The 25,657-nt window shown below is 57.9% G+C and overlaps 1 protein-coding gene across 12 annotated transcripts in view; it reads left to right on the forward strand.

Moving 5' to 3' along the window:
• The window catches only part of camta1a (calmodulin binding transcription activator 1a), an 86,342-nt gene that overhangs the window by 57,359 nt on the left and 3,326 nt on the right, over positions 1-25,657 (forward strand). For 6 of the 12 annotated variants that reach the window (XM_049752483.2, XM_049752485.2, XM_049752489.2 and 3 more), the window contains 17 exons: positions 2,088-2,159; positions 11,903-12,056; positions 13,179-13,319; positions 13,519-15,785; positions 16,504-16,630; positions 16,734-16,868; positions 20,260-20,402; positions 20,669-20,856; positions 20,943-21,021; positions 21,160-21,433; positions 21,563-21,993; positions 22,171-22,349; positions 22,672-22,915; positions 23,421-23,492; positions 23,719-23,739; positions 23,832-24,034; positions 24,605-24,679. In XM_049752483.2, the coding sequence (XP_049608440.1) occupies positions 2,088-2,159; positions 11,903-12,056; positions 13,179-13,319; positions 13,519-15,785; positions 16,504-16,630; positions 16,734-16,868; positions 20,260-20,402; positions 20,669-20,856; positions 20,943-21,021; positions 21,160-21,433; positions 21,563-21,993; positions 22,171-22,349; positions 22,672-22,915; positions 23,421-23,492; positions 23,719-23,739; positions 23,832-24,034; positions 24,605-24,679 (4,805 nt within the window). The remainder of the gene's footprint in view (positions 1-2,087; positions 2,160-11,902; positions 12,057-13,178; positions 13,320-13,518; positions 15,786-16,503; positions 16,631-16,733; positions 16,869-20,259; positions 20,403-20,668; positions 20,857-20,942; positions 21,022-21,159; positions 21,434-21,562; positions 21,994-22,170; positions 22,350-22,671; positions 22,916-23,420; positions 23,493-23,718; positions 23,740-23,831; positions 24,035-24,604; positions 24,680-25,657) is intronic. The other 6 variants (XM_049752484.2, XM_049752493.2, XM_049752495.2 and 3 more) reach the window with 4 other exon arrangements.

The raw sequence follows: 25,657 nt of genomic DNA on the forward strand, positions 1-25,657 counted from the left end.
CTCGGCTCGGCTCGGCGGACGACAATTGGAGCTGCATTCTTGAAATGGAGCGTGAGAGCGAGTGGAAAGATCTGGTTGAACTTTGGCGGGCTTTAACGACATTGGCTTTGTGAAGCGTCATCGAAGCGTGTTGAGCGCAGGTGCCTCTGCCCATACTGTCGTTCTCCCCAACGGCCTTCCCTAACTTTTGGAGCTGCGCTCTCTCTCTCTCTCTCTCTCTCTCTCTCTCTCTCTCTCTCTCTCTCTCTCTCTCTCTCTCTCTCTCTCTCTCTCTCTCTCTCTCTCTCTCTCTCTCTCTCTCTCTCTCTCTCTCCTTCAACGTGGCTGTAGACACAAGACAAGGTGCGGAAAACAAGAAGGCCGCATTGAAGGAGGACTTGGCTTTTGCTTTTCAGCACAGTCGAAAGGCTGGTGTAGAGCTGGAGATCCTTCTGGTGCCGATCCTTGACGCGGCTCGGCTACTCGGAAGCGCGCCATTAGCCGAGCCCGGCCGTCTCTCGGCTTTACCCTTGGCCGCTGGGTCGGAGGAGAAGAGAGGAGAGAGAGAGAGAGAGAGAGAGAGAGAGAGAGAGAGAGAGAGAGTAATTCTAACCTTCAAAAGCTGCTGATTAAAGCTAGTTTGGTGGAATTCAATTCCACCTAATGCCTTTGGCCGCGTGCCCGGGTGGTCGGCATTAGCATCGGCAGACAAGCGTGCCTTTGGTCAGGTGGACGGGAGGGAGGGAGGGAGGGGCAAAGTTGCGCTTGCCCTGCCCTGCCCTGCCCCGCCCCGCCCCGCCCTGCCACGTGGCAATGAAAAGCTACACCGGCACGGCGTTCTTCTCTCTCATCCGGTGGCAGCGACCGAGGCCCGTGGCAACGTTTGGATGTCATGGAGGAGGGCATGCGTGCGGTCAGGCAGGGCTGTCAGTGTTTCCACTCCAACGTGATGTACGGCTGCGTTTGCCCGCTCAGCATACGGCTAATTAATTTTCCTCTCGGGGGCACGAGTGTTTGTTTGTTTTCCACCGAGCATGCTATTTTTAGAGATGGTCAATCCCATGTATTTCCCAGAGAACAATTTGTTTTGCTTTGCTGGGGACTTTGCATTTGTTTAGAATGTTGCCACCGCACCTCGCCTCGCCTCGCCTCGCCTCACCTCACGTGGACAGCCTGCCCGTTCACTTTGGAGGCTGCTTTGCTTTGACTGCGCTTTGTCCAGGAGATGAATCAGATGAGATGAGAGTTCTTAGGATGAAGGAGAATCGCCACAGAGGAAACAGCAGGTGTGATGAAGTCTCGGCGCCGCCAAACCGTGTGCGGCTGCTTGGAAGAAAGAAGGTGCCAATGTTGTCTGCTCTGGCTTTTTCTATCCTCAACCGCAGGCTGTGCCCAGCCATGTGAGTGACTCCACAGTCTCCAGCAGTAAGGGTGCAGCGAGATAAGGACGGCCAAGCCGAGAGAAAGGACAGTCGCGGCAGCAGCAGAGCAGCGGCCTTGCTCAATCTAACAAACACTTGACACCATTGCTAAGCTTCAACTCAACTCTGCAAGCCAATGGAGAGTCGTGGATATGCTAGCTAGCGTGTGAATGAACATCATCTGACTGGGCTCAAAGGCGCTGGAAAACTGGCCGAATTTCAATCTCATTCTTGAAGCTGGATTTCATATGTGGTACGGGGCGGAACAAAAGCCTCGTGCCGTGCTGCCGCTCAATGGCAGAATAAAGCGAGCAATCGGTCCACGTCCTCCTCTGCCGTAGCCGTTGCGCTTGCTGTCCCTGTCGTGTTGTGTTATTCCTTCTTGATCTCTTTTGATTGATGATGATGATAGATGGAAAGATGGATAGATGTTTGCCTTTTCTCTTTCTTCCGGCTGCAAAACAAAATCGCCCTTCTGGGACCAAGTCTTGCTAATAGGGGTGGCAATCTTGTTTGCGCTTTGCCGCCACATGCTGGCTGGCCGGCCGGCCGGCCGGTTCACGGGCAGTGATAGCACCCGAATGGGGCCCCGTTTTTCCGTCCGTCCAGCCGTCCGTTTGTCCGTCCGTTTGTTTGTCCGTACGATGGCCTTTGCCTGACTCCTACTTGTGTGTGTCCTTCTTTCAGTGTCTGTACGGCTGCTACGTCCACTCGTCCATCATCCCCACCTTCCACCGCAGGTGCTACTGGCTGCTGCAGGTAAGCGCTCCGCACCGCTTCTTGTGCATTTAAGAACGCTCCGCAGATTCCTTGTCGGCGCGTCGTGTCGTGTCGTGTCGTCGCCCGGCTGGATTGGGTTAGGGCCTGCCGCAGCCCGCGCCTCCGCTCTCCCCTCCGCAGACGCTATGTCTAAACTGGCTGCGGTGACGACGCATCGGCCCGGCCTTGCCGGCATCAATGTCGCCGTGACACCCGCCGTTGGAATGATGGGCTCCATACCCGCAGGCATCGTTGACCTTTTTTGCTGGACATTCCGCCACTCATTTGAATCCTGCTAAACTAGCCAGCAGTGCACGCCAGCCACCTCGCTCCCCTTGGCATCCAGAAAGATATTTGAAATGAAATTGCAGCCTTTCTATCAAGTCTGGCTTTGCCACCAGTGAAATTAAATGCTGAGTGAGATGGGAAATGGCTCTGGTGCCAACCAAAGCAAAACCAAACCAAACAAACCCCCTAAGCCTTCTGTCGGAATAGTTTGCAACGGCCGGCCGGTGCGTCGCTGTTTGTGACGCGACCGCAGCGTGAGGGGCGTGACACTCATCGATCCCCTCGCCTCTTGTCTCCTCCGTTTGCTTCTAGCTAATCGAATGTAATTCCAGGCTCGCGCCTCTCCGTCCAATAGGAGCGGTGTTGGCGGCACTTTGGGCGCTGGCGGGTGGGCGGGCGGTAGGGGCCACAGAGGTGGAGATAATCATGATCTGAATACAGAGGGGAAGCTTCATTTGTCCTGCTGCCTGCCTGCCTGCCTGCCTGCCTGCCTGCCTGCCTGCCTGCCCAAAACCCGCCCGCCCGCCCGCCCGCCCGCCCGCCCGCCCGCCCGCCCGCCCGCCTGCCTGCCTGCCTGCCTGCCTGCGACTCGGAGAGGGGTCAATTGCTTCTCCCGCCTTTGCCGCTTTGGAGAGGAGAGGAGAGGAGAGAGGGATGAGATAATGAAATGACTTCCAAGGCAGGAGGGAACGCTGACGACCTTGTTTCTTGCCAGCTATCGCTCCCTGACTCCCGTCCGCCCTCCACCTCCCTCCCTCCCTCCCTTGCTCCCTCCCTCCCTTGCTCCCTCCCTCCCATGCTCCCTCCCTCCCGCCCCTTTCGCAGCAGCTCATGTGAAAGGCCCTCCAGATTATTCACATCAGATATCAGATGCAAAGCACGCAAGTCTACATGATGAATATTTCACAAAGATACGTAAATCACGGATGAGCAGCGAGAGCCGATGAGCTGAGCCGAGCTGGCCAGGTGTTGGTTGGCTGGCCGCGAGCAGTGGAGCGCTCCAAAGCGGCGGCGGCGGCGGAGCTGGCCGGCTCTCGTTTTTATCAGATGGGAGTGCACTTCAACAAGCCAGTCAGATCAGGTCTCACGTCTATCAATTTGAGTGTCTGACACTCTTGCAGGATGGATGCGGAGCGAAGAAGGTCTGCTTGGCCGAGCTGGCGTTCCGGGACGCTCTCCAAACGAGCGCAGGCAGGAGACTTTCAAAGCTTTGCTTTTGCTGCGGGCTGCCGAGCCCGGCCCAGCCCACCCGAGGCCCCCGACCCCAAACAAATTGAAGGTTACTCAGAGTCTTGATTAATAGCCCCCACCGGAGCCCTTTGTCCCAAAACAATGAGCGAGGGATGATCCGTTCCTCAGCGCTCGTGACCTTTTCGCCGCCCTGGCCCAGCCGGCAGACGGCCAATTATCACAAATCCCCCGCCGCGTTTGTCTTGCCATTTCCACATGGCGACCAAAGAGGCACGCAAGGCCCCGCTCGCCCGCCCGCCCGCCAGCCCGCCCCCCTGCCCCTCCCTTCTCCAAGCGGCCGGAGCCTGGATGGAGAAGCACGACAGGTCTGGGCTTCTTTAATAATTCACCACCGGCAAAAGGTTAAGGCTAAGGCTCGCCCGACCGACATTCGTCTCGCTCTGCAATTTTGCGGCCCGCTTTCGGAGGGAGTCGCCAACAACTCGTTTACATTCTCCGAGAGAGCCGGCGATAGTTGCCGTGTCATTCTCGCCCCGACCGCTGCCGTTCTCTCGGCCCAGAACGGTAAAGCGGCGATCCCGCCGGCGCAAACGTTCCCGCCGACGCCGGAGTTCCATCTCGCTTGTGTTTCCTTTGCACGGCCAGTGGGCAAAATGTCTGAGTCAGCTACACAAGGATTAAGGACAACCCTTCTTTCCTGTTTCCCCCAGATGAGCTATGCTGCGTTCTTTTTCTTTGAATTTTCATGCTTGATGTCACACAGCAGTAACGCGCATGAGTAGGCGCACGTACAACAGAACGATGGCTTAGCGTGCGATGAAACAGACACGCGTTGCACTTTCGGGACACTTTTATTTGGTGCCTTCGCAAATGGACGACGTGGCTTGAAAAAGGTCGTTGCCATTCCGGGTGGCCACGTATTGGCACCAGCCAAAAGAAGGCTGCCGGCCTTCTCTGACTTGAATGAAATGAAATCCCAGCCCGGCCGCTTTGGGTTCCGTTCCTCTGCCTGTGCGTGTGCGAGATCATCAGTCTGCGTGCGACTCGCCGCCAATCTCGGCAGCCCCTCTCGTGTCAAGGCGCCGATTGACCGTGTCGGCGCGACGACACACGCGTGCGTGCGAGCGAGCGAGCGAGCGAGCGGCGGCGCCCCGTTTGGCAGAGAACACCGGTCACAGCTAATGACCAGAACTGTCCGATTTGTCCTGGCCCGATTGCTCCTCTGAGCTCCAATTAGCCGCCGCTGAGGGCCGACGGAAGGCGAGCGCTTCCGAGCCAGGGCAGTGCAGAAACCAGCGCTGAGAAGCAAGCGCTCTGCCTTCTGCGGGGCGGAAGCCGGCGCTGGGAAGCAAGCGCTCTGCCTTGTGCGGGGCGGAAGCCGGCGCTCGGGAAGCAAGCGCTCTGCCTTCTGCGGGGCGGAAGCCGGCGCTCGGAAGCAAGCGCTCTGCCTTGTGCGGGGCGGAAGCCGGCGCTCGGGAAGCAAGCGCTCTGCCTTGTCCCGTCTCAATTTGCTGGCTGGCTTGCTGGCTGGCTGGTGTCGACGCGGCTCTGATTGCAATGGCGCTAATTGGCCCTTTCCATTGAGGCTGTCCTCTGCTCTTATTCCTCTGCGGAGGTGGTTTGAAGGCGCGTTTGTGCAAAAGATATGGGGCCGAGCGAGTCAATTTGCCAGAGGAAGCGGGGAAGCGGGTCCCGGCTGACTCGCTGCCATTTCATTAAGAATAACAAGAATGCAATGTGTTTGGCTGCTGCCTGCCTGTCGCCGTACACACATTTAATGCTCAACACCTCCCTCTGGGTGTTTATGGTGATCCATCCGTTCGTCTGCAACTTGGCTTTTTTGGTTTGTTTTTTTTCCATCATTCTCACTCAGCGGGGAATAGCAAAGAAATAACGACAAGGGCGCGTTGATCCTTGTGTGCCAAGCCAGAAGCATTTTTTTTCTTCATCTGGGTAGATGTCATATTGAGCGCACACGAAGCCTAGGCTTTCTCGTCTCTCGTCCTCTGACTCCTACGGACGCGTGGAAACCGAGGCCGGCCGCAGAAGTCGGTCTTGTCACAAGCGCTTGCGCTGACGGTTCTGCTCACATGCCTCTTGTCAAACAAACAGCCTGGCGCCAGTTTCCTGCTTCCAGCCGACTATTTTGAGAGCGCACGACGCAACTCCACGGAGCATATGTCAGGCGGGCGAGCAGGATGCCCGCCAAAGACAAGTGTGGCCTGCGCTGGCCTCGCTTTCCTATTTTGTCTGCTCCCGTTTGCTCCTGTTTTGGTTTGCCTGTGAAACCTTCCCACCTGGTGTGGGTTTTTTTTCTCTTTTTTTTACGATTCAGTGTCCAGTATGCGGATCGAGCTGCAAACTGCAGCTGATTTGGCTTAGCGCTGACGTGCGCTATTGATTTTCTCTCCTCGCTGCCCTCGGTATCCCCGCCGAGGACGGCGAGTAGCCGAGCACGTGGTGACAACGTGACCTCGGTCGCTCGTGCAGAAAGTGGCGGCGACTGCGCATCCGTTTGTCATCGGACGAGCTCTGCGACCAGCGCGGGAGCTACGGTGATGATGATGATGATGATGAGGATGATGAGGATGGTGTGGGTCGCCCGCAGCTAAAGAAAAGGCCTGTTGGGGTGGTACGATGACATTGTCCTCTCCTCTCCTCTCCAACCTCCTCCACTGCATCTTATGAAATGAGCGCATAAAAGCCAAGGAAGGCGCTGTGTGTCTCTGGGCTGCTTCTGTTGTTTGCGGGCCGGCCGGCTGGCTGGCTGGCTGGCTGGCTGGCTGGCTGGCTGGCTGGCCGGCCGGCTGGCTGGCTGGCTGGCTGGCTGGCTGGCTGCCGTGGCTTCAGGCGTTTTTGATCACTCAAACACTCAAAGCAGTGCTGTTGACGCTCTTATTGGCAGCCACTTTTGGTTGATTCATGTCGAGGATGTTGCGTAGCGCCCCTCCCCTCCCCATCCTGCTCCGTTCCGCTCCCCGCCCCTCATTGCAGACTCCGTCCTCCACAGTAAGATGAAAGCAGAACCATCTCCGTTGCCCCGCAGCACGCTTGCAGCAAAGACACAACTTCTATTGCTGACTCATCACATATGAGGCAGGACATTTGTATCCAAGCCTTTTTGAAACGGTCCAGCGTAGAAAGTGAATGGAAGCGTCCAGACTGTTAGCGGGATTCTAATTGCCGTGAATAGAGAGCGTTGGGCAGCCCCCGACCCGCCCGCGCTGATCTGCTCTTTGACTTCTTATCAGTCCTCAAAGCGTGAATGCTTCTGGCGCTCCCTTTTTTTTCCAATTGTCCAGGTGTGGCCGGCAGGCGCCCATTTGACATTTGGTGGCTCGCGCCTCGGCCCGCCTTAAGTCTTGCCGGTGCCCAACCCCGTGCGGGATTGCGCCACGTCTGCTCGTCTTTCCGGCCTCTTGGACGGGAGAATGCACGCTCATTTGTATGTGAGATACGTAAATCCTTTGAATGTATTATTGATGCAAACAAATGAGGCAGGCAGGCAGGCAGGCAGGCAGGCAGCGGGCCCCAGACTATCTATCGCCAATGGAGCCTGGGCTTGCGGGGTAAGCCGCTTTCCAGCGAAGGCGCTGTCGGTGTTGCACAATTGATAGCCGCTCCTCTCCTCTCCTCTGCCCTGCCCTGCCCTGCCCTGCCCTGCCCTGCCCTGCCCTGCCCTGCCCTGCCCTGCCCTGCCCTGCCTGTAATTATTATTTACACGGCACGCTGTCTGCGGGATTCCGAGCCAACCGCGTTACGGGAGAAATCAGAGAGTGGCAATTAGATAGCTGCCGCCTGAAATGAGGGCCGGCCAGCCGACCTGCCAAGTTTGTACGTGCTGCGCTGCTCGCTCCTAATTGGCCAAGCTCTCCGTCGAACATGCGTTGTCGTCTGTCTTTCGGTGCTCTTATCGGAACCTCGCCGCTGTCCCAACCCGACCCTCCTTGCCCTTCTTTTGACGTGACGCTCGGCTTGTTTTTGCGCATTGTGTCCTTTAAAAAAGGCTCCTGGCAAAAACATGGCTTTTTCTTCATACTTCACTTGGTTTCACTTTAGCACGTTCAACTTGTGCGCGTGTGTGTGTGTGTGTGTGTGTGTGTGTGTGTGTGTGTGTGCGCGTGTGCGTGCGCGTGCGTGCGTGTGCGTGTGCGTGTGTGCGTGTGTGCGTGTGTGTGTGTGTGTGTGTGTGTAAACGCGCGCGCAAGCACTGCCAATAGAAGTAGAGCCTGCAAAGTGCTGCCTCAGCACCTGGGCTTTAATGATTAATACGATATTGATGGTCTCAATTAATTTCCTATTTGGCTAGCAGGAGGCTGCGGTCGCTCCGTCTCTGTCACCGTCTCACGCCTGTTTTGGGACTCCTCCTTGCGGCAGGCAGCTGCCGAACAGAGATAGTACACTTTCTTTTTTTTTTTTTTTTGCCACCTCGCAGTTTGGCTGTCCCCAACATGCATTTCAACAAACACACATGCTTGCCATGACACGCGATTGCATCCCACACTCACGGTTAAATAAGGACATGTTACGCTATTGAATGGTTTTATCGCAAAATAATCCCAACAACCTCTGAGCCCCTAAGATTTTGCTAGTCCTCGTTGTACAGTGCGGCAATTTTGCAACCCCCTGCTTGCCTGATCTCGCGCCGGCTTTTTTTTTCTCTCTCTCGCTCTCGAAAAGGAGGCAGCATCACATTTGGAACGAGAAGCCACGCTTTGGCGTTTGCGCAAACGCCCGGCCTGCGGCACCCACCGCTTCACATTTGCAATAAGCGTGTCTACGGGGCCGATGTATTCCCAGCAGGTTGGCTCACCGAGCTGTGACGAGCTGTGACGAGCTCTTCCCGTGACCTTCATTGTCAGAGGAGCTGCTCAGTCGATGCTGCCCCCGCAGACCAACCGCTGGAGGAAGTGCCACGCTGTCAATTGGCTTTCCTTTTCTCCCTTCATGATATGCTCATAAGCTATTCATGACGATGGATACTGGTGACTTCACCCCATAAAGCCTGCCATCTTTCTCTATTGCGCACTGTTTATCTCGCTCGCTCGCTCGCTCGCTCGCTCGCTCATTCACTCACTCACTCGCTCACTCACTCACTCACTCACTCACTCACTCACTCACTCACTCACTCACTCACTCACTCACTCACTCACTCACTCACTCACTCACTCACTCACTCACTCACTCACTCACTCTTTGAGCGTGTGGCACAGCAGCATCTTTTTCTAGTTTTCACGTGGCCTGCACACATAGCACATGTTGCTAGGAAACTATTTCATCATTTCTGGAGCTGACACGAGACACCGTTTGCGTGTTCATGCCAAAGCGAGCTCCCAAAGCGTATTCATCCCACTTATAATAATCGGGCCCGAGTCCAGCGCCGCTGTCATTTTGTCGATGTCGTGCAGGTGCACGTGTGTGTGCGTGTTGAGCACACGCATCTTCACGCGCGTGCATTTCCAGGCAAAGAGGCAGGCGCGCACGCGGGCAGGCGCGCATGCGGGCGGGCGGGCGGGCCGGCGGGGCTTGGTCACTCGTGTTTTGTTGGCGCTCACAATCGGTCTAGCTGGTTGCGGTTCAGTGTGCAATTGATCACGGTGGAGGGAGTTGGACACATTTTAGCACGGTGGCTCCTTGTTTGGAAATGCGCCGGCAGCCAGCGCTCTGTCTCTTTCTCTCTCCCCTCTGGTGTCGGCAGACACAGGCCGAGTGAGGCACACAGATAGAATGCGCGCCTCGTCGCCCGCCGCAAACAAATCCGAGCTGCCACGGTTGACACGGACGTGACTGAGAGCCCAAGCGATGGAGTGGAAAGGCACGGTGACGACATGGGCTGGCTTTTTCAGCCGCAAATGAATGGCGCCGTCGTCCCTTCCCTGGAGGAAGAGATGGAAACGAGCAGACGGGCGAGGGGAAAGGTTCGGAGAGAGAGCAAGAGAGTAGTACCACCAGGATTGTGAGGCCGCCATTAACCGAATGGTTAATATGGAGCTGTTTGCTTCCTACACCTACACCTCAAGGCACTCCACAAGGTGCCTTTGCCTTCTTTTGTCTCCTGGACTGCGACCGGTTCAGGGTGTCCTTTGAGAACGGATGGATGTCACTTGGCCGTTTAGTCAATATTACACATGGCGGTGGCGATGGCCGACCGTAACGGCGGACGGACGGGCGGGCGGGCGGGCGGGCTTGGGCCCTGATGGCACGTCGTGACGGCGGGCCGGGACAGTGGGCCATGACGGCGGGCCATGACGGCGGGCCGTGTAGGTGGGCCGTGCTGGCTGATGGCCTTTTGTCAGCCTCATCTCACTTGGGACCGACGTAAAGCGTGAAAGTGGAAAGTTTGCTCAGTGAGCTTCTCCCAATTGTGAGCCAAGTTGTGGCCTCAATCGAATGTCTGGCGCGCCCGCCCGTCCGTCCGTCCGTCCGCCAGCCCGCCTGCCCGGCATCAAGCCGGCTCCTCCATATTCAGCCTCTGAAGGCTGGCCTTTTGCGCTTGTCTCGTCATGCGTGCGGATGCTTGGCAGAGTGACAAACTCTCCTCCCACACCTCTGCATCTCCAATTTTTCAAAGCACAAATGGGGGGGGGGGGGTCCTCTGTCCTCTGTCCTCTGTCCTCTGTCCTCTGTCCAGCGAGACAAGCAAAATGCACTCCCAACACACGCACGGCAAGAGTTTCATGGGCCCGCTCGGAGCCAAGCGGTTGTGCCGCTCTAAGCTGAGTTATTTAAAGCCCCGCTCTCAGCTCCGTCCAAGTGATTATGTGCTCCTGAATTAAACATCACAGGCCCCGTGCAGCCGCCCCCCGGCCGGCCGGCCGGCCAGCTTTGCTCTGAAACACGCTGCAGCGCGCTGGCCTCTTCCTGTTCCTCAAAAGTTCCAGCGTGTGCGCCAACCCTCTCTTCTCTTCTCTTCTCTTCTCAAAGTGGCGGCGAGAGAGAGGCGGAGTCCGGCTGTCTCCTAAATCACAATCGCCTGTTCAGGCCGGATGGGGCGGCAAGCCGCACAGTGCAACGCCGCAACAGTAACGAGGGAAACGCCGGAACGGATTGAGCAGCTGAAGCGCTGCTCAAGATAGCTAGCCTAATGAAGCGCAATCACATTCACATTATGGATCACACTGCTCGCCAGACAAGCGCTTCGGGCTATTTGTTTGGCGGCATGTGCGTGCGTGTCTGTCTACGTGTGCGATTGGGTGCGGCGAGGCGTTTGCCAGCCGCCCGCCCCCACGCACCAGCCAGCCAGCCGTTGGCAAGCGGGAAGTCTCTCATTGAAGCGGTTGACCTTGAAATAAGCAGCCGTGTTTGTGGGCGAGCTGTGAAGGGCGCAGCAACCCGAACAACAGAAGGCTCCTAACGAGCGGCGCCCCGCAGCACACCGTAGGACCCGTCACCGCGCGCCTCCGAATGCCGCCGTCTTCATTTCCATCATCAAGCCCCCGTGCAGAGGTGCCGTGCCGCCACGCCACGTCACACCACGCCACGTCCCGCCACGCCACGCCACGCAAAGCACAACTCATGGCCGTTCCTTTAGCTCCTTCTCCACGCGCCAACCAACAAACACACACTGGATTTGGGATTCCGTGTGGCACGGCAACAATGCATCCACACAGACAGAGAGACAGACGGCAACACACACGCCTCCCTCCCTCCCTCCCTCCCTCTCGACTTTTGCTTCCATGCTGAATGTCGGCGAGCAAACAAGTGACCGCTTCCATTTTTTCGTACTATCTAGTCCAAATTGAAAGAATGTCAGCGCTTTCTGCTTTGGCAGGCTTTCAAGCCCTAGTTGTGGGCGCTTTTAGATGCGTCTCGTGCAGCTCGCTTGACGTCCCGCCTGCACGGGCTCGGTTAGTCCTCTTTCGTACGGTCGCGTGGAACGAGGTTGCTAACCTGAGGACAAGGTAGGTGGCGACGGCGGCGGCTGACGGCTTGACGCAAGTGCGTGGGGGCCAGAGAAAAGCTGTTGCCTGGCTACCACGCCACCGACTTCTTTCGTGCTCAGCTTTTCAAACTGTGAATGGTGGCGATGTTTGCCTCCATTTGGTATGTGAAGGAATGCGACCGCCCGGAGCCACCAAACACTGGGCGGGACTCCGCTGGCAATTAGCGAACTTCTCTCCATCCGTCCATCCATCCATCCGTCTGACCGACGGAGGGAGGGAGGTTGGCGCAAAAAACAAACGCTGGTTTTGATTCTTTTCGTCATCGATTGGCAGTCAACGACGCCCGCCGCGCATATGATCTCATCCGTTTTCTCTCCACAGAATCCGGACATTGTGCTGGTCCACTATTTGAACGTGCCGGCCATCGAGGATTGCGGCAAACCCTGCGGCCCCATCCTGTGTTCCATCAACACAGACAAGAAGGAGTGGGCCAAATGGACCAAGGAGGAACTCATCGGCCAGCTCAAACCCATGTGTGAGTCTTTTGCCACTCGCTTTTCATCCCGAGCGCTCCGAGCGCTCGCGAGGCCCGAGGCATCCGTTTGCTCCGCGGAGCCGCTGTCTGCTCCTATTAGCCGATTGGGAGCCGTTCGTGGGTCAAAGGGCGGCGGCGGCGGCGGCGGCGGCGGTGGTGCACCACGGGGCCGACCGACCGACCGACCGACCGCATCCCTCCCAAGGCGCGGGAGGACGTCACATCGGCTTGGCCAGTGAGTCACGTTAGCAGCAGAAAGTTCCCATTCCCCCCAGCCCCACCCCCCTAGATTGTTATCATCTTTACTTTTGCGGGCAGGCAAGGCGTCTGTGATTTAGGGGAAGGGCGCGGCAGGGCAATGACTTTCTTACAGCGAGCAACGATTAGTGCTGCGGTCGGCCAGCGAAAGCGGAGCCTTCGGCCATCGTCCCTGAGCTTTTGTCTACATCCCTGTCCTCGGCTGCGCACTGCTCCGCTTCCCGTCACTATAGGGCATAAAGCTGCCCAGCAACAACGGCCTACGGTGTTCACTGCATCTGTGTGAAAGCAAGTACCATATGCGCCAAGGCCTTAAGTCATTAACTTTGGAAGTTGTTGGGACAAGGAGGGCGACGCCTTCCCGCTGCTGGCCGGGATGCTCGAAAGGGATCCATAAAGTGCAGAGAGACAAAAAAATGAAATACTCATGCTTTCTGTCTTTTCCCTTCTTTCTATCCTCCCTGAATGGAGGGGAGGGCAAGTCGCACTTGAGTAGGCTGTGTCGTGGCGCAACATTACCCTCTAGTGGTTCCCTTTGATAGCAGCATCAGCAATGAGACACTGAAACTGGCAGGCTGCCTGCCTGCCTGCCTGCCTAAACGCCCGCCCGCCCGCCCGCCCGCCTGCCGGCCGGCCTACCTGCCTGCGGACTCTGTGAGCAAGCTCACTTGCTACAAATACAACAAACTCAGTTTGTCAAAGGGACATTTTCTTACATTGTCCATTGTGCGTACGACAGTAAACAACTTTTTTCCATCTAAATAATGCTTTCTTTTCCAAACGGGGGCGACGAAAGCGGGCTCGCTGTGAGCAGGCTCGGAGCGTGCTCTGACATGTGCGTCTGCTTCTCGTCTCTCCCGGCAGTTCATGGCATCAAGTGGACTTGCAGCAACGGGAACGGCAGCTCCGGCTTCTCGGTGGAGCAGCTGGTGCAGCAGATACTGGACAGCCATCAAACTAAGCCACCTCCCCGGACTCACAACTGCCTCTGCACGGGCTCGCCGGGTAAGGGCTTGAACGAGCGAGCGAGCGAGTGAGCGGGTGAGGCTGAGCTGAGCTGAGCTGAGCTGAGCTGAGCTGAGCTGAGCTGAGCTGAAAGGCCGCAAGAGTAGAGGCCTCCAAATTTGCCTCCAATTTGTTGTCGTTTTTCCCTCTTCTTGTCCTCCCTAAATCCGTTGCCTGCTTTCCTGTCGGCCCACCTCAGGTGCCGGTAGCAGCGTGCACCACAAATGCAACAGCGCCAAGCACCGCATCATCTCCCCCAAGGTGGACCCCCGCACGGGAGCCTACAGCAGCGCTCACGCCGAAGTGCAAAACAACGACGTGTCCGAAGGGAAAACCGAGCACGGCAGCAAAAGCGCCAGGGAGAAACGCAACGGCAAAGTCCACAAGCCCGTCCTGCTGCATCAGAACAGCACCGAGGTATCCTCCAGCAACCAGGTGGAGGTGCCCGACACCACCCAGAGCTCGCCCGTGTCCATCAGCAGCGGGCTGAACAGCGAGCCTGACGTGGCCGACGCCCCGGCGGTGACGGCGATGAGTCACGTGGCTTCCCTCGTGTCCGGCCTCCCCCGCGCCGTCTTCATGTCAGAAGTGGGCGGAGAGCCCGCCTACAGCGCCTCTCCCACCCTCCTGGGCGCAGACGCCGCTGGCTCCCGGGGCTCCGTGCTCGCGGTGACATCGGACGGCCACAAGTTTGCTTTCCTCGGCGGAGCGGCGGGGGAGCCGGGCGACGCGGCGGGCAACGCGCCGGGCGACGTGCCGGGCGACGGTCTTTCCGTCTTGTCGGCAGCTGGCGTTTCCCAGGAACTGGCTCTCTCCAGCAGCCTGGACTCTGGAAGCATCAAGATCCCGGAAACCACGATGAACTTTGACCCCGACTGCTTCCTGAACAACCCCAAACAAGGCCAGACCTACGGAGGCAGTGCAATGAAGACGGAAGCAAACTGCGGCCCCTCCTCCTGCGGGGCCACCGACGGCACTCTGCGGAGCTCTCCCTCCGTGACGGCCAACGGATACGTCTTCAGCCCGGCCGTAGTCAAGAACATCAAGACTGAAGACACCTCCTTTGAACGGCAGCTCGCCAAGGAGAGCGGCTACCGGGTGCACGGGGCGCTCGTCAACGGCGTGTCCGTGCCGCCCTGTGCCGCTTCCGCTCGGGAGGGCCTCACGCTGGCCCCCGCGGGATCCTTGCTTCCTTCGGGTGGCGCTTTAAGTCCCAGCACCACCCTGGAGCAAATGGACTTTAGCGCTATTGACGCCAAGCGGGACTACGCCTCCGGCGCTTCAGCGCTGAGCTACGCTCGAGCCATGTCTGGGCCTCACGTGCCACACCAGAACCGTTCACCCGGTTTCTTCCTCCAGGATGCTCCACAATCCGGCCCGGCTCAGCGGGGGAGGTCCAGCATGGGCCAGGAAACACAACCGATGGAGCACAGCTCCCACGAACCTGCCGCTTATCTGGGGCTGCGCGTGGTGAAGATGGAATCTCCCGCTCGTAACGGTCACCACCACCCCCACCACCACCACCACCACCACCACCAGCAGCAGCAGCAGCATCGAGCCAACTGCAATGGAGGCTCACCCACCGACAGCGCCAGCCAAACTGGATCCTTGCAGCTGCTACAGTACCAGGGGAGCTTCGCCGGCCTGGCCAACCAGCGAGAGGAGCTGACGGGTCCGGAGCAGCCGGCGAGCGGGAGTGCCTCCGAAAATGGCACCGAGAATCTGCTCGAGCCGGACGCTCCGATGCCGGCCTGCGTGGCAGGTAATGGAGAAGGAGGGGCCGCTGAGCACTATTTGCACGCACCCGATGGGGGAGGAGGAAACAACAGTGCGGGCCAGGGTCTGCCACTTTGCAATGGAAACGGGGACGGCGGCAGTGGCACACCGCAGCACCAGCAGCAGCAGCAGCAGCAGCAGGACCAGCAGCGGCAGCAGCAGCTGCACCACCAGCAGCAACTGCAGCAGCAGCACCAGCAGCAGCTGCAGTTGCAGCTCCTCCAGGGAGCCAGCTTGGTCCAAGGACTGTACAGCGCTGTCGCCAGCCACCAGGGCTTGGGGGCTAACCCGGGAGCGGCGGCCGGGCCAGCCATGGAGATCAGCCTGGATCACTTTGACATCTCTTTTGGAAACCAGTTCTCGGACCTCATCAACGACTTCATCTCGGTGGACGGAAGCGGGAGCCTGTACGCTCAGCAGCTGGTGGCCTCGCAGGGCTCGGAGGGGCAGAATGCCGCCGGCCCCCGCGTGGGCCAGGAGGACGCCAGGGGTGGCGGCTACAACCCCTCCGAGCTCTGCCTTCAGCCCTGCTGCAGCCCCCGGGCGGGGGGCGACGGCGGGGAGCTGGCCTCGCTCTCGTACGCGAATGTGGTGTCGGCGGCCGTGGCGCACGGCGCTCTGGGCATGCTCCAGGCCGCCGGACGCCTCTTCATGGTCACAGACTACTCTCCCGAGTGGTCCTATCCTGAGGTGAGCGAGCGTTTGACGTGAGAGAACCCAAAATGGCGCCGCTGACATGGCTTGCGTATGTTGCGTGCCGCTTTTTCCCAAGAGTGCTGGTCCCGTCGCTCATCTGGATGCGCAGTATTGCGGGATGTACTGTACGCCGGCCGCCTCAACGTGACGTTCCATTTGGTGTCCACAAGACGGTAGTGAGGGAGAGAGAGAATGGAAAGGTTTCAGAGCACTCCAGCTGTAACTCTGGCTTTTGTGCTCTGGATGGCAGCAGCAGAGCAGCAGAGCAGCAGAGCAGCAGAGCAGCAGCAGCATCTCCAGCTCATTTGCTTGCGCTTGCAAAGTGCCGTACAGCATCATGACTTGAGTCAAGCAAGCTAGCGCTGTATCTCAGAGTTTTTCACAGATCAGCCAGGTATTGCTTTCCTTTCGTCTTTTTTCTGGCTGCCTTCCATTGAGACATGTCCAATATTGGAGCAGAATAGCTCCATGACAACGAAAGCCAATTGCTATTCTGCACCACCGCAAACAATGGACCCAGAATAAGATGTTGTCTTTTTATTCCCCGTTTGGTCTTTGAGCAGGGGAGAGACTCTCTTGCGCTAGCCGTGTGCAGCCACGCCACGCCACGTCACGTCAAAAATCGCCCTCGAATGAACAAAGGAAATGAGCAATGACTTTTGTTGTGGCAGCTGTTGTTGTTGACTTTGCTAACTGTGTGTGCGTTTGGAAGGGTGGCGTTAAAGTGCTGATCACGGGACCGTGGCAAGAAGCCGCCTCCGACTACAGCTGCTTCTTCGACCAGATCTCAGTTCCGGCCTCGCTCATCCAACCGGGAGTGCTGCGTTGCTACTGCCCGGGTGAGACCTCATTGGACAAACGTCCGCTACGAATGGCGGCGAGAAGGCCCGACCCTCCTGAACGCGTGTCCGTCTTTGTGCGTGCCTGCCTGCGTGTGTTCAGCTCACGACACAGGGCTGGTGACGCTGCAGGTGGCCGTCGGCACTCAGATCATCTCCACCTCGGTGGTTTTTGAGTACAAGGCCCGCGCGCTTCCTTCACTGCCCTCCTCTCAGCACGACTGGCTCTCGTTGGATGGTAAGTCTCGCTCCAGCTTTGTTTCTTTCAACAATGACGCACCATCTCCAACAAATGTCACCCTTCACCAACTGGGTAGAGTCCTTCCCTTGTGCCTCGCGTCCCCAGTCCAAAAGATTTCTGTTGAAGTCGATAATGCCTGCTGCCGCCGCCGCTGCCCCTTTTCATATTGAGCCAACTGCTGTCAAAAGTTGGACGACGAGACGCAGCAAAGTGTGCGCGTGGAGCTGCGAGCAAACGCAAGACTGCGGCGCCAGACCCTTGACATGGCGAGGCCCGGGCTCCCGGGACAGCTGCATTGCAGACGGCCCCGCCGCGAGGGAGTGAGGGAGTGGGATGCCCATGGTTTTGGATTCAGTCGGCAGCGGTGTGCGCACGCAACTTGGCCAAGGAGGACCACTTGGTGTTGTGATCATGCTAAGAGCGAGCGAGCCTGCCTGCCTCGATTTGTCATAATGCAGCGTGGGGGAAGGGACGCCTTTCCCCCTTCCTCTGCAGCATTGCAGGTGGCTTGGGAGCCAGCCGTGGGCAGGACACAGCCGGCCGGCCGGCATCGCCGGTAACATCCTGCGCGTCCACCCTTCTCGACCCTGGTCCCAGGGAGTGTGTGTGTGTGTGTGTGTGTGTGTGTGTGTGCGCGCGCGCGCGCGCGTGTGTGTGTGTGTGTGTGTGTGTGTGCGCGCGCGGGTGGGTGGGCGTGTTTGCTGGAAGATGCGCTTGAGCGAGGCAGGCAGGGAGAGAGGGAGGGAAGCGGCACCGTCCGCACAACAAACCTGTTTGAATGCTGGAAAGGCAATAAACAAAGGCTCGCAATCGTAGAGTCTGTTAGCACGTGAACACGAGCGTTCCGTGAGCGGGGGAGCTGGCGGAGGACTGAGGGGGCTCTTAGAGCAAGAGGAGTAGCTGGCGGCGGCGCTGCTCTCCTCTCCTCTCCTCTCCTCCTCTCGCTTCTTCCATTGTTTGTCTCTGGAGGAGCTGCCACGCGCTGGCGCTGCACACGACATCGACGCAGATGTGCTTTTGCTTTCCTTTGTCTCAGAGCCTGGGATCAACATTGACCCATCTTTTCTTCTTCTTCTTCTTTTTTAATATGCGTGTGTGAGGGAGGACGCGGCCATGGCGCGACTGGCGTGGGTCAGGATACCGGTGGCGGTGACTGACGCCCGCGCCTCCTAACAAACAAAAGAGGCGTGTTTTTTTTTTGTTTTTGTTTGTTTGGTTTTTCATACCCCACGTTCGGGCTGGATTCTACCCGATGGACAATAAGATAGAAGGTTAGAACTGCAGTGTGTGTCCCTTTACGTGGGAGTGCGTCACTGCGCGTGTGTGTTTGTAAGTGTCCGTGAGCGCGCGCGCGCCCACGCGTGCGTGCGTACACGAGGCCGCGTGAGAAGAAGTTGAAGTTGCATGCCTTCCGCTGGTGTTGTCGCTGTTGGACTTGGAAAGAAACGTCCACTTCTGGCCGGAGTCGAGAAGTCGTGAGTCACGACGACTGCATGAAATCAAGCAAGATTTCCTTTGGTATAGTATCTGCGCATCCCAGCCTTCTTCTTGCTCCCTCTTGTCCGTTTGAAAAATGTCACCATGCGCCAAACTGAAATGTCGTCCGTCGCTCGTCGTCAGCGTGAGCCCAAAGTTAGTTGGCACGCGTTACTTGTGTCTTCTGCCCTCTTGTGGAAGAGCACTGCATTGTTGTTGCTATCACTATATGTCGCTGGTGCCTATCGATCGATCAGCCAAGGTTTATTATTGGTAGAAAGATTCTTGTTTAAAAGAAATGACGTGAACACCCGACGATCTCAGTGATTCAGCTCATCAGCACGCTCTGCACAAGGCCGATGGCCATCCTGATCGTTTCAATCGGGTGTGTTGTAGGAGGGACACCGTGCGCCCGTGGCGGCACTTCACGAGTCCACTCCACTCCGGCCGTCTGACAGGACACAAAGCGGCGCTGCTTGACTTTGTGTTCAATGCCACCTGAGCCAGCGGGTCATTTCAGCACCACCCAGAACCCCGAAATTCCGCGGCCCCTCGGCTCGAGAAGAGCTCGGAGAGAGAAAAGCGGTTGAAGGTCGAGGCCAAGTTAGCTGGATGTTACGCAAAATAGCCTAGGCCGCTCTTGCGACCTTCTGATGAGGATCCAGGGCGAGACATAAAACGAGGCCTTTGTGCTTCAGGGCCTCTTGTGGGACACCATCAAGCGGGCAGGCTCTTCTTCAGACTTGATGGGTGGCCTTTCACAGCCCCTTGGCTGCTTAAAAGGATTTAGGCAACGGGCTGCACTCTTGACTGCTGTTCTCACCTTCATCTTTAGCGTGTGTGATTGAGAAAAGTTCCAATGAACTGCAACTGAGAAAAGGGCTTTGTATACCAATCACCGTCGTTCCAAAGGCCCCAATCGCCCAATGCTCTGAAATGTGTGCGAGCCCCCACAAAGGTTGGCGTGGCGTGGCGTGGCGTGGCGATGCGCCAAGCGTGTCAGCGGCAGGCGTTTAGCTGCAAACTAGAAACACTCCTCGATTCCTTTCTGCGTTTTCCTGCTCTCCCTCCCTGTGTCCTCCTTCTCTTCCCCTTCATCAATTGAAGGGAGCCCATCAATCTCTCACTCACACACACAAACACGCACTCACACACACACACACACACACACACACACACTCAGCCATGCTGCTGTCACCTAGTTACCGGTCAACGGCAGGTTTCCGCAGAAACAGCCTCATGGTGGCTAAATGAGGAATGCTAATGCAGTCTGCCTACAGCACTTGACAAGTGAGACAACACTCAAGAGGTTGAAGTGTAACGGCGGAAGTGCGAGCTCGCCCGTTTCTAACTGTTGGCAACTGCTGGCACATGTTGCCTTCATAGTTTGCTGTGCAAGTGCAAGTGCAAGAGGGCACGGCAAATAATCGTGGCCTTGTCAGTCATGTCTTGGACCTCTGATTGGTTTCTCACCATTCAAATTGGAGGTTGAAGAAAGGGCCATTGTTGTTGTTTTTCATCCAAGGTACTGGCAGCTCAGTCCCCCTTTCATATTGCAATGGGCGCAAGTCAACAAGGTCTCTTGACAGACGGTGGGGTGGGGTGGGTTGGGTGCCGGCGCGCTACCGAAGCACTCTCGGCGTTGCGCAGGCCCTTTGTTGTCCGGGGAGCCGGAGAAACCCGTGCACGGGCGCAGCATCTCGGCCAGGATGACGCCCATGATTGATGCTCGTCTTCTCAGCCAGATAGCCAGAAGAGGGACCTCGTCGTTTACGAGGCTTGGGCGGCCGGCCCCGACGCACGCGCACGCGACGCCGTCCTTCGTCCGGTCGGCCCACGAGCAGCAGCCGACGCCTGCGTTTCTTTTCACGCTGGTGGGCCGGATTGTGTTCCTCCTCTCCTCTGTGGCCAGATAACCAGTTCCGAATGTCTATCCTGGAGCGCTTGGAGCAGATGGAGAGGAGGATGGCGGAGATGGCCAGCCACCAGCAGCGGAGCGGCGCGGGGAGTGCCGCAGCAGTGGCGGGCGCAGGAGACAACAGCAGCCAGGCGCAGGTAAAGAGCCGCCCAGGCCAGCTACTGGCACAGCACAGAATGCACGCATCCACTTGCGCCAAAGCGCTCTTGACCTGTTCTGTAAGGACGGTCCACTTCAGTGCGCTCGCTCCACTACAATCGGAAGATGACTCCCCCGCTCGCTATATCGTCGTCTGATTCCTAGCTAGCGATGGACGGACGTCCTCGGCAAAGAATCGTGCGCAATAGATGGCTGCCGTGCGTGTCGGCGGAAACGGAACGTGAAGACTCTCTCTTCCCATCAGGGCGCCGCCGGCTCCTTCGAGAGCCGCGTGGTGGTGGTTTGCGAGAAGATGATGAGCAGAGCTTGTTGGGCCAAGTCCAAACATTTAATCCACTCCGAGACTTTCCGAGGCATGACGCTCCTTCACCTGGCTGCCGGCCAGGGCTACGCCGCCCTCATCCGGACGCTCATCAAGTGGCGGTGGGACCCGTACGCTGCCGGCCCGCTCCGATCGGCTCCGCTCGCTCTGGCTGGCACGTCGTCAATTCATTTTGTCCTCGTGCTCTTCAATGCAGCAGCAAACATGCCGATAGCATCGATCTGGAGTTAGAAGTGGACCCTCTCAATGTGGACCACTTCTCCTGCACGCCTCTGGTAAGCAAGCGAGCTCCTCGGAGGTGATTGCGCGCGCAACGCTTGAGCTCGGGGTTCAGCCCCTCCCTCCCTCCCTCCCTCCCTCCCTCCCTCCCTCCCACGTCTCCTCTCCTTTGCCATATCTCTTTTGTGCTCCAGATGTGGGCGTGTGCGCTGGGGCACCTGGAGGCAGCAGCCGTCCTGTATAAGTGGGACAGGCGGGCCCTGGCCATTCCCGATTCCCTGGGCCGCCTGCCTCTTTCCATCGCCCGCTCTCGAGGCCATACCAAGTTGGCCGAATGTCTGGAGCAACTGCAGCGGGAGGAGCAGCGGCTGGCGGCTCCGCTAAACCCCGCCGCTCGCATGTCTTACTCGCCGGCGCCCGACACCGCCCACGGCCGGATGCTCGGCTGGCCCATTGACAAAAGAGCAGGTGCTGCCACAACCATGTACGCATGCTGAACCCCATCCGCATCCACGTCCACTAGCGCCGGCCACGATGGCGGCTCGTCCTTTCCCGTGCGTCGCTGCGGATAACGTTAACACGGTGTGTGTTTTGCAGACCTGAGGAGGCCCAGGTCAGAGCCTTCCAGCTACTACAGCAGCGAGGGCCAAAGGGAGCTCCTCCCAGCGGCCAAAAAGCATAAACCCAACCCACAGCAGTTTCAGACACGGCCCGACAAGGCCGCGTCTGTTCCTCTTAGCCTGGAGCGGCGGCAGCGACGCCCGTCCGACGCCAGCCCCGAGAGCCGGCCCTCGGAAAGCCTGCCCTCGGACAGCCTGGGCGCGGCGACGGCCGGATGGAGCAGCGGGGACGGCGACGTGGGGAGGAGAGGCCTCGGGCCGGGCGGAAGCGGCGCTTTGGGCGAGGACCGACCGCTCGCCCGCTTACGCCGCCGGCGGGAGCAGCTGGCCGTGCCGGTCGCCCAAATGCCGTGCTATCGGGAGGAGCCGGACCGTGGCGACTATCTGGCACAGATGGACGACCTGCAGGTGAGAGCCTCGACTTCCGTTGAATGGATGCAGCTGGTTTTGGTTTTGCTCTGGTTTCTTTTCCAAAGGCGCCATTCATCTCATGCGAGCAAGAGCACTTCACGAAAACTTCACGTCGCTGTTTTCTCAGCCCTCCGTCCGTCCGTCTGTCCGTCCGCCTTTGTCCCCACAAAACAGGCAAACATGATGACTCTGGCCGAGCAGATCATCCAGGCCACGCCGGAGAGGATCAAGAGGGAGCATTTGTCCTCCGCTGACGCTTTGCCGGTCGACACGGCGGGGGTGAACAACACCATGAACTGGCTGGCCAACTACTTGGGAGATGTCGAGCAGCTGCCCAGCGTCTTACACTTACGGTATGGAGGGAGGGAGGGAGGGAGGGAGGGAGGGAGGGAGGGAGGGAGGGAGGGAGGGAGGGAGGGAGTCTTCTTGCATTCGGGCCTGTCCGCTCTGGCCGCGCGGCTGCCTCTGCTCTAAAAAGTCGCTCGCTCACTTTGCGGCTAGTGGCAATGGGACATGGTGATTTCCTCGGGTGTCGGCATTTGCAAAGCTCGCTGGCAACAAAGATATCCCTCCCTCCCATTTCCACCTTGTGGAACGATTGCGGACCGCTGAGAAATCATGGACATGAAGCTTCCAACAAGTGCCGGAGGCGTCAAAGCGGCCTTCTCTCCGCAGGTCCGCCGCGTTCAGCGATCCGCCGCCACCCTCCGGGCCCAGCCCGGGTCCCGGGGCCTCCCAGCCGGGGGAGAGGCCCTCGGAGAGGCCGGCGCTCCCGTCGCCGGCAGACTGGAGCCGCTTTGTCAGCACCTCCAATAGCAAAGTGGAGCGAGACCTGGCCCAGCTGACTCTGTCCGACCCGGAGCAAAGAGAGCTGTACCAAGCCGCCCGTCTGGTTCAGACCGCCTTCCGCAAGTACAAGGTACAGGCCCCTCCCCCCTGGCTTTGGGGAGACCTTGATGGCTTAGCTTGGGGTTTTCACGCGGCTCGCTTTGCTGTCGACCACGTGACAACAACGTCCGAGGGATGTCGGCATGGGAAAGCGGCCTGAGCAGAGCATGTTGAATAGCATTGTCCGGCCCCGCTTTCTCTGCTGTTTGGCGAATGGAGCCCGTTGACGCTTGTTTTCAGCTACCCCCTCCCCCACCCCCAAGGCCCCCCCTCCTCTTCAGTTCCTTACCACTTTGCTAACCCTTTCCTCTGAGCGAGCGAGCGAGCGAGCGCTTGCTGTCCTTTGTCCTCTACGGCGCCTTTCTTAGGCTCCCAGCTAATCCCAGGGCGGACCTTTTGGCAAGTTGGACAGCGAGCGTCGGCCTTCGTCTCCGGACGCGGGCTCCAAGACACCGGGAGGCCGGACGGAGCCGCTCGTTCCTAAGGTGGCACGTTGGGATTCAACCTCTGACCCGTGCCGCTCTACTCTCCGACAGGGGCGGCCGCTTCGGGAACAACAGGAAGTCGCCGCTGCCGTAATTCGCCGTTGTTACGACAAATACAAGCAGGTAGGCGGAGACTCGGATTGACTCTGCAGCGGAACCCGGGCTTCCTTGAGCCGAAACGACGGGAATGCATCGGCGGCGCCGAAGCCGAGCGACTGCGCCAAATCTATTTGGGCGTGGGCAAAGTGGGCCGTGGGTTCCGCTGCACTTCTTTGCCCCTTTCTCTCAAACCATTTGTGAGGTCACCGCAGTGCCTAGTTAACGCTACATATTTCTTGTTTTCCGCAAGCTTACGTGGATAGCCTTGAAGGTAAAGTCGTGGACGAGAGCCGGCCGCGAGCAGTCGGCGCGCTGCGGCGTGACCCGACCCGACCCGACCCGTCGTCCTCTTGTGCTTTGCAGTACGCACTTTATAAGAAGATGACGCAGGCCGCCATCCTGATCCAGAGTCGATTCCGCGGCTACCGCCAGCAGAAGAAGTTCCAGCGGAGCAGAAGGGCCGCCGTGCTCATTCAGCGAGGCTACCGCAGCTACAAGGAGTTTGGCAGGCTCCCGGCCCAGCGCCGAGGGCCCGCTGCCCGGGGGGGGCGGCGCCGCAAATTGAGGTGCGACACTGCTTTTTGTCTGTCTCGACGGGTGTGGGTAGCGTTAACGAGCACAGCGACGCGCAATTCCAGCGCAAAGATGGCGCCTTCTGTAACGCTCCTTCCCGTAAAAATCCGGGTCTGTTCCCCACCCAAGTAGCGCTATTTGCGGAAAGGAAGGATGCGCCTTGGCACCGTGACGTTGAAGCATCCGAGTCAAAGTGCCTTTTGGCCTTCACGTAAGCAGCTCAGTGTCGAAACGGGCTCCAATCACCAACCAGAACCAGAACCAGAACCACCGCCATCAGGTTCAGTCTTTTCCGAAGGGTTGCCACTTCAAAGCTCCCAAATGATGGTCACCATTTTTTTTTTCTTTTTCTTTTGAGGTCTACTTTCCTGGCTTATCAACGTGTAAGATTAGGACTTTTGACACTAAATACATCTTTGTGCTCGTGACATTGACAATGTAAATGTAATGTGGGGGGAAAAAAAGCAACTTTAGTGGATAACGTAAGAGCGTCCTTTGAGGTGAGCTTCGAGACCCCCCGACGGTGGGTCATCATTGTCTGACTTTGGGTTGCTTTCCTGCAGGGGGAGTGTGCTCACCAAGAGGCAGGATCAAGCGGCCAGGAAGATCATGAGGTTTCTGCGCCGCTGCCGCCACAGGTAGGCCCCCCCTCCTGAGGGAATGGCAGAAGCCTTTTGCGGTGGCGCTGGGTGGCTCAAATCCATTCGACGGATTCACCTCCCGCATTTGACCTTTTCCTTGATTGACTGACTGTGTGTTGTTTGGGTCAGATGGGGTTGGAAGCTTCAGCGTCCCTCCCTCCCTCTCCGGCCCCTCCCTCTCCTCTCTTTCTGTAATTGTATGCTCGCTGTGTGCTAATCTAGCTGTGTGGTGTGGTGTTTTGCTATTTACACCAAGCAAGCCCCTTGACGGACCGTAGACTGTTCAAGCGGGTGAGTGCTGCTTCAGCAACTCAGTTTCCCTTGACCTGTCTTTCTCTCCTTAGAGTTCAATTTCAGTCGGGGTAATGTTGCCTTTTTTCTTTTCTTTTCTTTTCTTACTCTGCTGCATGTCAAGTGTTGGCCTGAAGGCTGCATGCTGGAGGCCAAGTTGTCTCTCTCTACTGGCTGGCTAAACGTTCGTCTCGTTTCGTGCCACTTGACAGCGTCGTAACTCTTTCGAGTTGAAACTGTCGGAAAAAGCATAAATGGCGGAAGAGGGGAACAACAACAAAAAGATTCCTGTCCCCACTGTGAGAGCAGGAATGATGGATTCTTATCTCCGGCGCGTAGCACATGAATGTCAGTCCCAATGAAGATTGGCGAGTCAGCGGTGAAGACATTTTTCTTTGAAAAGGATTGTAGCGTGGATGGGTGCTCTTTTCTTTTCTTTTCTTTTCTTTTCTTTTCTTTTCTTTTCTTTTCTTTTCCAAATGATTGTTTGTTTTGGGGGGAGGAGGCCCGAGCATTTCAATTGCAGTTCCTTACATTGGAATGGCGACAGAGGACTGAGATTGATTGCAGTGTGCACATAAAAAGTTGGTGTCGTGTAGCAGGTGAGGAGGTCATCTCATGGCGTTCTCCAATGGGTTGAGCGGTTGCCTTTTTGCGTCCGCCGTCGGCTGTGATTTGACGTCG

This window comes from Syngnathus scovelli, chromosome 2 (assembly GCF_024217435.2).
Source record: "Syngnathus scovelli strain Florida chromosome 2, RoL_Ssco_1.2, whole genome shotgun sequence".
NCBI lineage: Eukaryota > Metazoa > Chordata > Actinopteri > Syngnathiformes > Syngnathidae > Syngnathus > Syngnathus scovelli.